At 34.7% G+C, this 18,694-nt stretch overlaps 1 protein-coding gene across 2 annotated transcripts in view; it reads right to left on the reverse strand.

The window, feature by feature from the left end:
* DNTT (DNA nucleotidylexotransferase) overlaps window positions 1–18,694 on the reverse strand; it is a 152,480-nt gene that overhangs the window by 49,654 nt on the left and 84,132 nt on the right. For both annotated transcript variants that reach the window (XM_071564031.1, XM_071564030.1), the window contains 2 exons: window positions 16,714–16,837; window positions 15,288–15,420 (listed from right to left, as the gene is read on the reverse strand). In XM_071564031.1, coding sequence (XP_071420132.1) covers window positions 15,288–15,420; window positions 16,714–16,837 — 257 coding nt within the window. The remainder of the gene's footprint in view (window positions 1–15,287; window positions 15,421–16,713; window positions 16,838–18,694) is intronic.

Consider the following 18,694-nt stretch of genomic DNA (forward strand, 5'->3'; position numbering starts at 1 on the left):
ACCACAAACTTGGAAAGAGCTGGGCTTTTCTAGACGTAGATTATTCATAGATATTGCTTTGTTTCAAGGCAAATTCAAGTGCAGTGTCCACATTCTGCTGGTGTTCTCCCAGAAAAGGAAGTTGGCCAGAGCTGGCTGTAGATTAAACACGTACTCCAAATGCCTAAAGATAGAATGGAATGGTTGAAATGCATTGACATTCTGGATTTATAAGTCAGAAAGCTTTCCAGTTTTTTGTTTCCATCTCAGCTGGTGAAAAATCTGCTCAGGTGCCACAATTCAAACAGCATTAGTTGCAAACCAAAACCTCAGCTAAGTGAGATATATATTGCTAGAACAAGAACCTAATGATTCCTTCCACTTCATTAATAATTCAGCAGAGAAAACAGAAAGGCCGTCTGCATTCTAATTATTTACTGAAATCAGTAGACAAAAGTCTGCATTATTAATTTTGAAATATGTATATTAAAAATGCTTTTATTAAGCTACTTGCCACATTTTTTTTTTAACTAGAAAAAGAAAAGATTTTGCAACTAAGGCAGTTTGCATTTACAAGTTTAGATTTATTTTTTGTCCAAGAGAAAATTGCTTGGTCCAGAATCACATTTCTGTTTTTACTTACTCAGAATCTCATAAATATATATAAGCTAATATTTAAGGTATTTTAAAAAATAAGGAAAAATGTATTTTTCTATACAGATACTATAAAAAAATAACAAATAAATTCATAGCAACAATTTTTGATGCACTGAAGCTTTCTGGCAGCAGACTGAAAATGTGCATTGAATCCCAGTTCATTTTAATTCTTTCTGGCTAATTCTCTCAAGAGTTTCGAAAGGATTATTCTCTTTGTCACAGAAAATTCCATTAAGAAGTTCTTTTTTATGCATGTCTACTTTGGCATTTCCAAAATTAAAATATTCACTTTAAACAATTTAAAAGACAATATTAATGTTCATGCAAGGAAGGAAACATGCCTTTTTAGAATGTCTGCATGATATGAAGTGTTCAGCCTGGGTTTCACTTACTTGGCAGTGATAGGACAATCTGTAGAATCAGCCTACCATAAAAATAAAGGTTTCTATTTGCTTCCTGTTCAGCTGTACTGGAAGTTCTATAAACATGACAGTTTTTCTATTAAAATTCCTTGAACTGAGAAATAGAGGGCTTGCAACCACTCTGGGAGGTGGGGGTAGGGTGAGGAGAAGAAAAGACAACCAAAAAAGACATCTCCCAGAAATTCTAACATAAAACAGGATTAACACTTCTGTTTGAGCTGGTGGTGTGATGGCTGAGGAGTGTAGGTAATTGTTCGTGCATTTGGGTTAGTGACATAGACATGAGAAGCCCATTAACAAACTTGAACTTTCCAGCATTTTGTGGCAATATGTGTAATTCTACTATAGTTGTGATTAACATATTTTACCAATCTATTCTATCTAACGGAATATAATACACTGATTTCAATTTAAAGATTTGTATGGTTGCAGGATGGGGAGTTTGAGCCTAGCCTTTCAAGACTACGAAGTTTTATTCAAGTACTTCTGAAAAAATATGCACAGTTTAAACTCCAAGTATGTGTACAATTTGTTTAATTTCAAGCACATTGCTCTCTCACTTGAATTTTTAGAGTGAACTGTTAAAACTTTCCAGGACTGGGCTGACATACAGATTTTCTGTAACTAAACTTGCATATCCCTACTGCATGTAAGGTAGGTGGGAATTTTACAGAAGCATAATCCAGAGAAAAAGAGATTATTCTCTTTCGATACCTAATTTGGATTGTGTGATCTACTTACTTTGTCTAAGGGAAGAGGACTTTACACTTAATCTATGGGATACACTTAGAAAACAAGACTTTAACAGAGAAAATAACATTTACTAATACAAACAAACAGATTTTAGACTATAATTATGTCACAGAACAACTATGTCTGTTTTGTGATCAGTTTTCAAATACAAACTGAAATTCAGAACTTGGCTACTTGGTCTACATAGTGGTTTGCCAAGATAGCTGTGTTGTGTAAATGCACACTGTTAGCCAGCAATTCCCCGAAGCTGAAATAGTTACATCCTTTGGGCCAATCCAGGTTATTCCATTTGGAAAAATCATTTAAACAATGCTATCAAAGGAACACAGCGTCTCCACAGAGAAAGGCTGCCAATATATTCTACAAGTATAAGCATGCCAGAAAAGCCTTTTAAAGTGTTGACAAGCCTGGTGTTAAATCTAACTTCTAACTTAAGTAAATCTTTCCATTGTGAAACCTTGTTACTCTCATTTAAAAAATTCCCTTGCTCTGCTTCAAGATGTGACCCTCCATCAGTTTAAGGAGCTCATGAAGTTGACTCGATTGATTTAATTCTAAATTGAAAACTTCTCTGATTGTTATTAACTAACTTCCTTAATTCTCAAACCATGGCAAGGAAATACTCTGAGAATGCAATTTTTTAGAATTCTCTGTGCCCCTTTTCCTGATCCAGGAATTGAAAAGCTCTAGTCATATATTTTCAGAGAGTGTCTCAAAGAACCAATCATGTCATAGTTCTCTTAAGTCTTGTTCTGATTTCTTTTTGAATACAATCCTGATTTTTTCAGCTTGTATTGTTGTGTCACCTCAAGTAATGGGACATTTTAAGGGCATCTTCAATATGAGTATACATTTTAATTTTGGGGGGTGAAATGTGAAGATGCATTTCCTGCATCACCATTTCTTGCCAATTCAGCTTCTCAAACAATCAGTTGAAAGAGTCCTCTTATTTTGTCATGATTCAACTAAGATAAGTGTCAAAGCTCCCACTGACCTTTTAGCCAGAATGCACCAATAGGTTGTTCACATTTCGTTTATGATATTAGAATGGTGGAGGTTTGATCTACATTTACACAGTCTGGACGCAGTACTACTGATAGTAGCCCTTCAAATGCATACTATAACAACATCAAGACGTTTCACAAGCAATAACGAAGATATTATATCCAATGAGGTATTATTACTAACGTAAACAGATCAGGTGCAACCAGATACAGAAATCTCTGCAACCAGGAATGTCTGTTGTGTTTACCAACTAGAACTCTGTCTAGGTGTAAGACATTCCAAAATAAAAGGGAAATGTTCTGCCATTGTTGATCATTAGCATAAGATAAAGAATGTAAGGTTATTAGTTTGTCAATTACCATGAGTTTATAAACATGTATATGAGAAGAAGCAATCCATCCATAAGGCTTTAGGTTTGTGCTGTTGTCCAAACCAGCCCCTAGTTGTATCACAAAATAGATACAATAGCTGATGGTTACAGCCAAGTTTATCTTACCAGGCTTAGCTGCTCTATTTAATGTTGAATTTCCAATCTTCAAAAAGATTGCGTGGAACATTTCTATTCAACTCTCTCACAGTATAACAACAATCCATAATATATTCCACCATTCCCAAATGGAAAGAAATTAAAATACTATATCTGACTATATCTTTTAATTCAGGCATTTTGTACATGATTTCTTGTAAACTTTTTTAGTCTTTTCGTTGTTATCCCACATGTAGAAAATTTCCTGTCTGACTCATATTATAACAGGAAAAAAAATCAAGCAGCAGTTACCTCCTTGTTATCAAGTTCCCAACACCACTGGCATGATCACGTCACACTTAATTAAAATGTTACGGCTACTCTTGTTCACAGGGATCTACAAAATGTATCCCCTGGTTGCAAGGTCACTGATGTTTGCAGCTTTTCTCATGATTGTCTGCCAGGAAAACATCATTCTCTGCTTGGGCTGTCAACCATCTTTACAGTAACTAACTAGTTCATAATAAACTTTGACTTCTGCTAAAGAGTATATCAGCAATAAGTAAACTGTGCTATGAATGTCCTGTTTTTAAGCTAGGTTGCCAGGAATAAAATAATGGAAAAAACTATGCAGTACATTACATAGTATAATTAGAACTGATTTTGATCTCTTGACTCTAAACAACAGGCATTTGATCCTGCAAACCCTGAACCACCTGAGCCTGCAAATCCTCTTTTGGAAACAGTGAACCACAGAATACTATTTTTTCTCTTAGTAAATGTTCACTAATAGAGTGCAAAATTTTCAGAACAACTTCATCTCTGACACAGATACCCTGAAACACTTCGTAGTAAAACACATCAACCAAGAAAATTACGGTAACAAATATAATCAATAACATTGTCACATCAGAAATCTCTCAGAGAAAAGAACACACATTCAAAAAAGACTGCACATAAAACAAAACATATTGAATTATTTATATTTCTGTCCTGAGTCACTCAGGCAAAGGCATCAGAGTTCATAGGTAAAGAGATGCTTAAGCACCATTGTCTAAAATAAAACAAGAGAGTCTCGTGTTTTCTGGTGCACCTACATGTGTCTGGCAGAAAGCTGGCTAAGCATCATTAGCACTATTCTGTCTTAACACATTAAGTCTCTTAATCATATCCAGGCCCTATCTCTGGCCCATTAATGATACCTTACTGCTGACTTTACTGCTTGGAACTTAGTCCAAGAATGACACCAGATTTTTATTTCAATTATCCTTTACGCAGAATTTTGATTTTATTTTCCTTTAGAAAGTATGCCACTTTCTCCTGCATGTTTCTTGGTGTCATAAAGACAGTGTTACTATCTATCTCTAACATTCCATTCCACCTTGAGAGGCCTGGATTTTTTAAGGCACCCTCTTTTTAGCAGATGAACCCCAACAAAACCATTTTTGAGAGGAAGCATAAGGAAAAGAACTATCTATCAAACTAGACACTGCCATCTCATCAGGGTCATGTACATGTCTCATTTGACCTCTTGTGCTTTATGTTTCTCTTTTATCTTACTACTTTATCTCAAGTCTCTCTTCTCTTATTTTTTAATCTTGCTACTTTATCTTTCCCTGAATATATCCCACTATTTTAATAGCCCTCCTTATACCTAATGTTCTATAACTTGTAGAAGATTTTTTTTACTTACCAGTTTTATGTAGTATCATGAATATCTTTTTCTCTATTGCTTTTATCTGTGAGGTAGCTTGTAAGACCCTTAGTGCACATCTATATACAGCAAATATTTTTCAAGTAGTGCATTTTAAACATTATATTTGAACATAATTGATCCACTTAATTTCTCTGGCTGAGCATTTCAGAAATCAATGAATTATATTAGCTGTATTCAAGTCAAATGTTTATAAGAGGCACTCCAATTATTGTGACTCTTCAGAGCAGCAATTCAAAATATGATGCCTCCCCATAATATTCATGTAAAAGGCAAAAAACCCCAACAATTGAAAAAATCACCAATGACTGCAAAATATTTGCTAGTGCTTGATTTTGCTACAAATTCTGAGTGATAATTATAGTTGATAGTTTATTTTCTCTCTCTAATCACTCAATCTATTATTTACAGTGAGCATGTAATAGATTTGGTCAAGAAAATGAGAGGAAGTAGAAGGATTTATGTGGACAGTTAAATAGAAATCAGACAGAAATGTTTTAATTCAAGTTGTCATTTCAATTTGCTGGCTAAAACATGTATCAAAATATTACAGTGATCTTGAAAAGATATTGTGACACTTCACAATAGGTTTTTGTGTTTCCAGCTACCTCTTCTATGATGCACATACCCTTGTCTTTAGGCAAAATTACACAACATCTGTATGAAATTTCTATATCTGAGGCTACTCATGGAAGAGAAATTCTGACTAAAAATCCTGATTTTGCTAAAGAAAGAAAAATCACTTGAATTATAGCCCTACCAGGCAAAGGACTTACATTCCTGCACAGTTTTTCATTGAGAATTGAACATTTTTACAGAAAACAAGTAATACTTATGAATATTTTGATAGCTGTCTTCCAGATAACCCTAAATATAAATACATGATTTACTTCATTCAATAACTTAGTTTCTGTGTACAGAGCTGTTCTATAACATCTTTGATAAGTTTTGGCTTGCCATATTCACATTGGCAGCATCTACTTTCATCCAACCTCTTCCCAAACAGCAATATACAATTTCTCCTATCCCCTACTATTTAACAACAACAACAACGAAAAAAACAACAAACAAAAAAACCCAAAAAAAACCCCAAACCAAGCAACAAACCTAACATTACTGAAAAGCCACTAATATAAAATTTCAAAGAGTATTAACCAAATCTTCACTGAATTTAGACTTTTTTTACACATAGTGAAGCATGTGATAAAATTCAAAACTTACTGAAAATTACTTATATATACTGTTCCCTTATAATAGCCCTGCTATGTGTCTAATATCAGTTACATGAAAAGAATCAGTTTGCAAATTGCATGAGCCCTATTTTATGCACTTTAATTGCAGCACATATAACACAACTCTGCTACAGAGTAGTTCTAAGGTTACCCTCACTGATCTTGCCTGAGTTTTTCAGTATATGAATACATCTCTGTACCTGTTAATGTTAGGTACCAATTATTTATACAGCTTCCTTTTTAATCAGAACAGTTTTTATTCCCCCATGACATATCATACTAATCTACTCCCAAATTACCAAAACATTCAAAGAGCAACAGTTCAACATTAGTGTAGGAAGCAGGTTTTCCAGCATATTAAATTACACTGATAAATCAATTTTAGTGCATCCACTGTATCATGCAAGCTGACTCCCTGTCTCAGCCCCAGATTATATGTCATAATACCTGGGACAGTATGATGTGATTTTTTTTTTTTAAGAAATGGTATCCTATTCAAACTGCCTCACCACCAGTGCCCATGTCCTGTGCAAAGGACCTCTTGTTTCAGGCTCACTGAAAAATTGCGTTAAAGGAAAGACTAAGCATTTCCCTTTCTGAAACACCAGAGAAGTGTCTTCAATATAAGTCATACCAGAACATACCAATTTATATGTTTAATTTTCATAATGCAAATAGTAACCATTACTGTGTATCCTAATTGCTCTAAAATGCCAAATGAATACTTTTCCATTAACCTAACACTATAAAAATCACAACAATTTTTATTTCCAACATTTTAAAATGTGAATGGTCAGTAGAATATAGGCTATAAAGTATATTTCACTGTTATATTGAGACTATAAATAGTTGCATTATAACACTCTCTCATAAGTTTTCAAAACCTTCACTTTTGCAAACTTATCCAGAAAATCATGTAAATAATGCAAAATCTGTTTTTACATTTTGGAATTCTAATGGTATATTATCTTAAAGAGTTGCTCTGCAGAAGCCGCTGGAGTTTGGAGCTGGGAGTACTGTAATTCATACTGACAGCTGTCACCACTTCTTTCCACTTAGGTGAGTCTAATGAGCCAGCCGTCAGGAGAGATTGGTATTTGTTTCAGAGCTGGGATTTCACATCAGGAGAAAGCAAGTTAGTTGTTAGTTATAATCTGACACTCATACAAGCAACTAACATGGCAATATGAAGTCGGTGCTGAAATCCACTCTAGATAATGACAACACCATTCTCTTGCATTTTGATAACTAAAGCCACTGGAAAAGATACATCTGCAGTCCAAACCATTTCAGCCCAGCTCTTCTACATATCAGACACCCCAGATGGCTTTTGTTGTCTCCCATGCTGAGCAGGAAACCCAGAAGCCTCTTTCCCTATGCCTGCCCTCATACACAGTGAAGGTTTTATCACAGTAGGTCGTCTCTGTTATATAGTGAATGTTTTGAGAAACTGTCATCCAAAAATGAGAACAAACATCAAACAGAATTATGGAAACATCAAAGATGCTTTTGAACAAACTATCATAGATTTCTAACAATTTCTATTACTTTTTGTATAAGTAAAAGCTATACTGTGTTGTAAACACTAAAACAATCTATGAAAAAATTAAATTACATATTATATTAATATAGAATGAACCAATTAAAAAACACTTGGACATCTACTGCTTAGGGATTAAATTATTTGCAAGCCATCAGAATACATTTATTAGGGGAATCTGCATTGTTAGCTCACTATCTTTCACACCATTTTGTAAAATGTGTTCAGTGTGTGACATCCTGCCAAATAATTTTCATCATTTCTTATTCATTCATCCTTCTTAAAGTCTTAAATAGACCTTTTAGAGTTCCTCTTTGTTTCCATACACTGACAAAACAAAGACGCTGTGATTTTTTTGTCTCATCTGTACATATTATCACTAGTATTGTAGAAAAAACTGTTGTTCTTTTGACATTGTATGTCTATAAATGGATTAAATGAGCTGTGAATATCAGCATTTAACCAATAAAAAGAGATCTTTATTTATTTAGAATGTATCAGATCTGCTTCATATAAAAGGCTAATTGAAAAGGCTATTCAGGTCAGCTGTGATATTAGAAGACAACTGAATCACATTTAATGCTACTTAAAGGATGTGAACAGGCTAAAAGAAAAATTAAACCATGGCCATTAAAATTTAATTTGACTTAGTGAAGCCATTAACATTTTGGTTTTATGCAGTGACAAGCATTCTGAAAAGTTTTCTATACAATTCAGAAACCTAGAATTGTCAAATGGATGACCCTTATACCAAAAATGATTGAAAGTGACCTTAAAAGTGTAAATCAGGAAAAAAAAAGGAAAAGAAAACTTATTTGACTACCATTATTAGCTGTCATTCTGTTCTTTCTTCATAAATACAGTGTCTTCTATTAATTGCACACTTCATTTTCCATTTTAACATTGAATATCAGATTGGGGTATTAAATGAACAAGACAGGAATTGTAAAGAAATAAGCTATTTTCAAGACAATATTCTTTCTTCTCTAGAAGTGTTCTTGCAATATGCTACTTTGCCACTACAAGTTTGCCTTTGCAATTTGAAAATGCTACTGCCAGTATTCCTTTTACTCTGTATAGTGACAAATATTGTGAGAGCACAAAGTCATCAATGCAGTAATTTAAAAAATTTTCATCAGTTTCAAACAAAAGTTAGAATTAAAATGGTAACAAATCTGATCATGTATCAGTACATAACTAAAATTTTTGATTGACTGCCTGACAAGGAAATACAAAACCCTACTTTTTGTTTTCATTCTCATTTTTTCCAAGGACTTTAGTAAAAAACAACAAAAAAAATTAAAAAGCTAATACGGGAGACCTTAACAGTCACAAAATAATACATCTGGGATTTCATATCTTGCCTTATAACACTGCTCATGTTGCTCTATCTTACTTCCTAGTAGTCATCGTCAGTCTTGACAAGAAACAGAAAAGACTAAACACCTTAAAGGTTTTTACAAATACATTCCAGGAGATGTAGGGTTATCATGAAAACTGCAGGGCTAAGCCAGGGAGTTTTCTGTCTCTACATATACAGCGTAAAACTTCTGGCTTCACAGAAATCAGCAGCATTGCCACCCCCACTCTGCACCCATCCCTTGAAGTAGCTTTAGAGGTAAGCTACACTGCATCCTTCCTGTGAGCTAAAAAACCTGTGAAAGTGGTAAAGGCTCGAGTAGAGTACAGCATGTAAAAGAACTTGAATCAACAAGTCCTGAGAAGCTTCAAAAGAATATGCTCTGCTGAGTACTCAGTGATTTCATGGATTCTTACGACATTCTTTTTGTCTGTGGCTCCCAGATACCTTATTCATCAGCTTCTACTTCATGATTCATCTTGGCTAATAATAGATTAAATGAGTGGGAAAATAATCAAAACTCTAATGACAAAAGGAACGATCTGAATTACTCCAATAGATTATCTTCTAAATTGACTTGACTAGCCATTAATTTCATTTTCTCCTTTCCCAACTTAATTTTTAATGGGTTACAGAAAATTAAAAACAGAAACTAGTGAGGACCTCTGTTCCTTGCCAGTGGCAGTGTTTCTAACTCCAGTCACAGAATATTTTTACTCACAACATCCCAATACCTCAAGGTCAAACACTCTTAAATTGAGATAATTTGGTAAGGCAAAGCTGTTTTACTAAGATTTAAAACCAACCAGATCAGGTTAAACCATCTCCAGGTTAAAAGCCTCATCCAAAGTGGTCTGTAGTTTATCAAAGGGAAAGCCACGCTCATGAATGATGGTCAAGAAGTCTCTTCAGTCTGTGCTGGAATAATTGCTGGATTATTAGAGGATCTGCTTAAATTATAGTGTGTACAAACCACCATATCAGCTCCAATGTTCAGTGAGCAGCCTGCCTCACAGATCTGCGAGAGCAGATTTCTCCCTGAAAAAAGGCAATAGCGCAGAGAAAAAAAATTTACTTCTTATAACAGCAGTGAAAGAAAGTGAGAAGAAATTACAGTATTTGAACTTGAGTAGCTGGGTACAGTTCGTATCTTCCCTTACTAGAGTCTGGGTTTTGGAGTAAAAAACCCCATAGAAATAAATATATCTAAGAACAGTGTAAATGCAAAGGTACACTGTATTAACAAAGTGTAAGCAAAATAAGCAACCTCTGATTAGGAGTTTGCCTAAAAACGTAATGAAAGAATCTTTTACTAAACTAATTATGCAAGTTTAGCAAGTCTGGCACTACTTTAATCCTAGATCTGTGCAGAAAGAAAACAATTCGTGTAACAGGACTTCAAATAACATTTACTCTGACAACCCTAAAAAAATAATGTGTCATGCCAGGTGTTTTAGTCTCATTATAGAACATCTACACCCCCCAAAAACCACTCTTACTAGGAGTATCCAAAACAAAAATTCAAATAGAGACTTTTATCAGGATCAGTACTGTGTTCAAGTGTTCTATGGTTTATTGAGAAGTTCAGTCAGAGACCATATGACAAGCTGGGTTAAATAAACCACAAAGTCTCAAAAGCCTGGGAAGTGTAATATTCTGCATACATTCAATCTCATTCTCTCATCTATGGGCCTATGCAAACACAGTAAGATAAATGTGATTCCAGGTGCCACATACAATTCACATGTCTGAAATGAAGGTGCCACCATAACACTGGTTATTTATCAGTGTGTGAACCTGTAAAATAGTCTCTCAAACTGTTTCTTTGTCCCTGCTCTGTCCATTTTCTTTATCTCCAAGACTGGAGGGAGGAATATCTTTATTTTCTTGGTACAGAACAGGAAAAAACAGAGTGCTAATCCATGTCATTCCTTTATGCATTCCTTTGCCTTGGAAATGTCACTGCACACAGGAAAGAAACTTTCGTGTTGGAACATATAAAAGCACAGCAGTGGTGCCTGACAAACACACTGACCCTGTCCTTTGCTCTCTGCGTTGCATTTCTATTAACAGTTCTTATCTACAAATGTTACAGGTGTCAAATCCTGATTTCTAAAAGATAATACAAAATTCAACCAAGGAGATAGTGATCTATCAATCAATTAGGTTCATGTTAGAACAGAATTAATAATAAGAGAGTCTGAGATAAAAAATACCCTGAAGACTGATAAAGCATGGAGGAATCAACCTCCCACCAAGAGCAAAAATAGACAAGAGGCAGTAATTATTCTGCATCATGCATTGCCCAAGACACTTGGACAACTTCCTAAGAACTGCAGTATGAAGAATTACCTAAAAGAAAATGTCTCCTTAGTCTACTTCACTCCATCTTAAGGCAAAGATAGGAGAAGCCAACAAAGGTGTGTTTAGGTAAATATCACTTGAGAAAGTCGGAAGTGAAATCATAATACCAAGAGGATGCTTAAGCAATTTTCTAAAAAATAAGTGCCTATTAATGACACAGTAATTATGTCCTCACATCACAGCAATTCTGCTGTTGCAGAGCTACCCACAACTATATGAGTGTGCTACATGCAACACAGGAAAACTGAAACATAATTTGCAAATTATTTGTGAATCATATGAACAGAGCACACAGAAAAGCTAACAGAAATTCTGAAAGTGCAGTTTTTCTTACTATATGTTTGTATATATAAGATTCTCATTACTGTATGTAATTGTTATTCCAGATCCTTTTCTGAATTTCTCCAGTCAAATTTCGTTTTTTGGAGTGAATGTATTGAACATGAATAACTAGTAAAAAGACTAAAGCCATAAACTACATATTTTTGCTCTTAGGAAGTCCTCAATTTAGATCACCTCTTGTGGCAAAACCAAATATCAGCAGCTAAATCAAGTTAGCTAAAACTTGGGGTCTTACAAAACCTGGTGATAATGCTTCAGCTCATGACAACTTTTTCTTGAAGTTACTCTGAAGCTGTACAGTAATATGGAATTACAGCAAAAAGGGGAGAATTCCTCCAGTTCCACTGCCATGATACCTACTGCAAAGTTCTTGGTCTACTTGTCATTCTGTTTAACTGAATGTTGGAAGGAAAATTTCACTCTCAGTGGTTTTTTTAACTTGTAATATGAGATGCTATTCCCTACCTTGGAATTTGCCCTATTAACTTAAATCTCAAAGTGAGAAAGGCTGAGTACTGAAAATAATGCCATGACAATTCAAACAGAGTGCAGGACAAGTTCAGTGTTTCTGATAACATTGTCCATGGTATGATTTATATTGCATTATCAGCATCTTCAGCACTTCCTTTTCTGCAGTTGAGCTGACACTTTCCCTAGATAGACAAAGAAATACATTCCACACCATGTGGGTGTGATTTATCTATTGCATAACTACAATTGCCATATTTCTGTATTTCCCTGTGTTTCAGTATTGTAATTTCTGTTTCAAAAAGACCCAGATAAGTGTTGGAAAAGTGTGAAAAAAAAAGAAAAAAAAGTTCTCCCAACCTCTCCGATGAAAATAGACTGAAACTCAAGAAGTATGTTTTACAGGCAGTTAGCTAAGGGTTCCTATAAGAAAGCAACAAGGGATAAACTCATCCAGTCTTCATTACTTTACTAATTTCTACTCCTGAATGATTTCAAAGTAGGAAGATATTGAAGGGTTGCCATCATGACACTTTTTTTTTTACAAGACTAATAGAAGAAACCATACAGAAGACTAAAGGTGAGAGCTAAATCAAACAAAAAAAAAGTTTATGAACACGTTTTCTGGGATTTAAAAAAAAAAAAAGAAAAAACTATTATTTCTTTGAAATCTATACTATTCTTCCTAATTTTGATTAAAAGAATTTCTACATTATTTGATTTTATGAAATTTCAGGAATTTAAAGGAAAATGTCTAGTAAATCAATTAAATATATCCAGCCATGTGTGTGCTCAATAGTTTTGGGGAAAATAACATAACTTCCCTGTTCTCTACCCTATTGAATCTCTATGGCTGTGGATCACCATGGAGTTCTGCTCCTCATAATTCATTCAGTTCTCCTGCATAGTAAAGTAAGGTTTATGAGACTCTTGACTTTCAACTCTCCAGTCAAATATGGAGGAAAACAGACAATTGCTAAATTTCATTCAAGTTATGAAACAGGTATAAAAAGAAAGGCAAATCCGGATCCTTGGGAATTAATATATTATTCAGAGCAATCAGGAGCTATTTCTTCCTCTTATCTTCGTAGTGTAAAGGTATAGTATAAGAGAATCAAGTTTTTCAATTTAGCAAATTCGCCTATTTCTTTTGTTAAAATATTTATGTAATGATGAGTTTAACAAATAATAATTGGCTAATTGAAAACTGAGAGCTATGTAGCTTACACATACTTCTTGTTGAAGAATACTGCCACTATAGGAGACATGCAAAAAAAAAACAGATGTAATCAACTCTATTACTGTTCAGCAATTAAAATATAGATGTCTGATAAAGGCAGCTCAATCTATCAAGTTTGCTACAAATCCAAACTTCAGCATTTATTTTTCATGGGCTGGTAAAATATAATTTAGGACTGACATATTGAAATTTAGTTTAATATATTCCTGTATATATAAAGGCATGTAATTAGTAAACAGAATTGCTCACTGGAAGGCATAATTAGATACTTAAATAATGAAGAAATTGGGAGTTTTCGGTGTAATAAGCTGTAAGTTCCAACCCATCTAGACGTGCTAATCAGGTACACACAAGTTACTGACAACACAAGGTCTCTGACTGATTTGCATTGTTGGGAAGACACTGCCATCACTTCCCTCTTAAAGACACAGAGAATGATGGCACTTGAGGTTTTAAATATAAAATTTTATCTTGTTCTTATACTTTCAGTCAGGGTTTGCGCATAAGCCTAATGCTTCTGATTGACCACGCTGTTTTATAGAAATTGTGTAGCTGCAGGCTGCAAACATGGAATATACAAGGAATAATTATAAATATCATAAGATGACACAAAGATGATAAAAACATTCAGCACAATCACTGTGCAAATATACAAAAATTTCAAATTATGTAAGGTCTTAATTTAGCACTGGACTGAGTCTATGCAAACCTATCTAGGCTCACAATACTAAATCACACAGGTGACACATCAACTATTAACATTCTTAACTTTTGTTCTCATACCCATTTTAGTTTCATTGGAGTTACATAACTGTGTATTTTGAGTTCTAAGAGAATACTACTTTTGAAAAATACTTTTACATTTAAAATGAAGCCAAGGTTTTACAAACTAACAAACTAAGCAGCAAGAAATCTAAGGTGCTTTATGAGCATGACAGGTACTACTAGTAGGACATAGCAGGGGACCAAGCATAGAGCAAGGAAACCAGAACTCCTGAAGACTATTCCCAGTCTCAATACTTTGCCCTGTGGCTTTAAAAAACTTTCAAGTTTAGGTGCTGAAAGAATGAATTCTGTATGATCTGAGCAACAGCTTCAGATTTGGTTTTACAGAGCAAGACCAAAAGCTTTGGGAACAAAATCATCCAGGAAAGAAGTTCTGAGATCATCTCATTTATAGAGAGGTTAGTGTATATTTGGTTTAGTCATTGCTTTACAGTCATTTTAGTAAATGTTTACTCTAAACTATACCTCTACAAACCACATCAGCACAGCTCAAACACCTGTCACTTAAGATATCTTTGAAAAAAAAGACCAAAACCAGCACACTCCACCTCAAAAAACAACAAAAAACTGCCTTAAGCCTATTGTATCTTTCCTTTAAGCATGGCCTTACAATAGTCTCAGCCTTGGGAATTCAAATTCAGTGAAGGAGGAAAAAAAGATGCTCAAGTACAGTATATGATCTAAATATCATTTTCCCATCAAGCTATTCTTAGATTTTGTTCTAACAAACCAACCATCCACAGTAACAAGACACAGCAATCCGGGAATGTCATAGAATTGCTCCCCAGTTTGAAAAGACAAACAAACCACAAATCCAGAAAATAATAAGATAAAAAAAGTTGAAAACAAACTCTAACACCTTCCCACCAAGTTTCATTGATTTTTTTCCCAAGGCATAAACATCTCTTTTGTGAGCACCTGAACAAAACAGCCAAGTGACTCCATTTGTTTTCACTCACCTCCTGAATCCTCCAGTTATGGTAACTAAAGCATCTGGTAGAAAGGTAGAGACAGTGTTCTTAACAATCAAGGTTACTGCATCTGCTTCTGCCTTAGATACACAGCTAACAAGGTCCTCATAGTAGAGAAACCCTGGAAACCAAAGGCAAAAGATGCTGATCACTGCAGGGAATTAGCAAAACCTACCCATCATTATGCAAGGCCCGTGTGATTAGTCCCCTCTCATCACAAAGTTAAACCACACTACTCATACAATAGGCAAGAGAACCCTATCTAATGGCAAGAACTAAGAAATGCTCCATCTTGAACCTGAAATTACAGGTTTGTTTTCAGACAGGTTGTGGGAAGATCCAGCCTGTTCAGGTTTTCCTTCCTCCCCACCATTCCTGAAGTCAGTCTCTTGCTTTAGGTGTGAGGGATCACAGGCCAGAGACAGCCCCTTCCTTCCCTCATCTTTGCCCTTAGAGTTCATATATATATTTTTCTTTATTATTTGCCATGTCATTTGTCAATACAGCAGTCACAATAATTGTTCCACTTTCTGAGTACCTGAATATTTATAAATTATTCTGACTTCCCTACCGGCTCCCAACAATGGTCTTTTTGGATGCACTGCTTCAAAAGGCAGTCTTCCCAAAATTATGGTGTTCAATGCAAGGAAGCTGAGAAATACGTGAAACGTCCCAGCTATCTTTTAAGAGAGTTTGTGCCAAAATAGCCCAGTCCTGCAACTTGTTGCACATTTGAACATGATACATAAAAGAAAAAAGGACAAAGAAGCATGAATGTGGGAAAGTTGATCCAAGGGATTCTGAGGTGATGTAAAACACACGAATTTAATGCAAAAATAAAGTTACATTATTATAATTTCATGTTATATAATTTTTTCCTCAGTTCAACTAATTTCTTTGTTTAAATGAGTTTATTTCAGGAAACAGGGCAAATACAAAAAAATCTATGGGGAAGCAACATTACGCATGTGACCATGTTTAACATTTCAAAGCTAAGATGTGCTAGGATTATGGGAAGAATTTCATAATTATTTTATTACAAATCTTGATTTATCACTAAAGTAGGGCTGCCTTGATGGAGACAGGTCTCCTTTGAAAAGTAGTTCTGGATTTTCTCAATTTCGTAGCTTTTTCACAACCAGTGCAATAATAAACCAACAATAGTTTTGTGTATGAGAGATTTCATTTGGTATCTGTGCAAGCAATTTAAAAAACGTATATTCCTATGTTTTAAATTAAACCATTTTTAGTTAGCATCTCTGTTAATCCTAATATTACTTTCACCTAATAATTCTATATTCACAAGATCCTGCAGCAAGAAAACAAATGCATAAATGAACTTTGCTTCCTTCTGTGATTCTGTTATCAAGTTCTGAGAACACTGACACAAATTTTTGTGACACTTTCACCTTACCTGCTTTCTGCATTTTTGACAGCTTCAGGGTCTTGTCAGCTTTCAACTCTTCAACAGTCCGCAAACCCATTCTGTACCATTTCTCAGATGTCTTCACTCCCACTCCAAAGACTGATGTAAATTGCTAAGGTGAGTAGAAAACCACACATTTCAGTGGAGTTTTATAAAGGAACGGTGAATTAATAACAAGTAAGTAAGAATGAGGTTTCACAAGGAAAATAATGGGCAGACCTAATCCTACATTGAAAATATATAATAGTGTAATGCAAGTATACAAATTCTGCTTCCCTTCTTTACATAGCTACGTCAAACAGAGAACTGGTTTTATAGATGGACAATTCTCGTTAAAGTGAAATCTAAACAAGGATACAGTAGTAGTCCAGCACCTTTATGAAATTTACCTAAATGTACACTTTCAGCTACAGTCTGAAAGAAGGGTAGTAGTCTTTATTTTTACTCCATTTCTCAATAAAAACGCAAACAGTAACATTAAGTGTCTGGATTCACTTACATTCCCTTCATAGAATAAGAGACGTCAAAAGACTATCCATAACATGACTGACATTATGATTTTGTATTACCAGCTGTCAGTTGTACGCATGATGTTGGTGTTGCACCACTACCAAGAGATGGGATCAGTGGGAATCCTGGGCTCCTGAAATCCTGCACTGAGGACAAACGGGTCTCAATGCAACATGGAAAAAGATCGTAAGGACAAAGAAAACTGATCTATTATTTTCCCATCCCTGGAGCTGTTCAAGGTCAGGGTCGAAAGGGCTTTGAGCTACCTGGTCTAAAAGAAGGTTTCCCTGCCCATGGCAGGGGGTTTGAAATGAGATGATCCTTCAAGTCTCTTCCAGCCCAAACCATTCTACGATTCTTATACTGGATTCTATGAGACATATATTGGAGGTCACTCACGATATTATTTTCCAATTTCAAGTAATAACAGTAACTTGAGTTTTCTTGAATATTGTAAATAGCCTTACAATTCTCAGTCCTCACAAGAGCCAAGCTAAATCCCTAGGCATCTTATTTGGAGCACATATTTCACTATTTTGCCTATTGGGAAAAACAAAAAAGATGAAAAACACACAGATCTACCAGTCTCTGAAGTTTCCGGATGGTTGTTCCATTTATTCCAAAGTAATTTTGTACACTAACTTATCCCCTACAAAAGGATGTAAAGCAAAAATGTCACAGTTGCAAGCATTATTCAATGGATCAATATCTCAGATGAACAGTGATATGAAAGCAGGAGGGAAAACCTTCATGCTTGCCTGAAAGCACGTTCTTTATGTTCAATTTGTCAATACTGAAACTCTCTATAGTTTCTTTGTACTTTTATGGAACTGAATGAGGAGCTGTGTAAGACAGAAATAACTACTCTTTTTCATTGAATCTACAACCTTTGAATTCCAGCTACATTAGGTTTCTTTTGTGTTTTTCTAAACAGATTAATTCATTGGAAATAATTAAGATAAAGCAAAGAGAAAAATTAAAATAATGGATAATATTAAATAGAAATTACCCAACATTTTGTATATAATGGATGAAATAACCTATTCTTTGTCTGAATCATGGGTGCTTGTGAAAGAATGTGATTTTTTTAAATACTTAGATTGTTATCTTTTAATGTTTTTGCTAGTGCTAAAAGATTTTCAAAAGGGTCTATTAATGGGTTTTAAATGATTCTAAGAGACTTAATTAAAGCTGAGATAGAGAACTAAGGAAAATGAATTCTATGCCACTATCCAAATTTTGGGGGACAAAAAATCCCAAACCACTGCATTATTTCCTTTCTATTATTATTTGGTATATTTGTAGATGTCAATTTTAGAGACACTGCCAGCAGAGCAGCACAAGTAGCAAGTAGCCCATTTCTTCGATTGTGTATGTGGGCACTACTTTTTGTCAGCTGGTGAAATGAATTATATGAACTCATTCTCCACAGAATCCACTTCCATAAGGAGGCAAAATG

Source organism: Pithys albifrons, chromosome 9, assembly GCF_047495875.1.
Source record: "Pithys albifrons albifrons isolate INPA30051 chromosome 9, PitAlb_v1, whole genome shotgun sequence".
In the NCBI taxonomy this organism is placed as follows: Eukaryota; Metazoa; Chordata; class Aves; order Passeriformes; family Thamnophilidae; genus Pithys; species Pithys albifrons.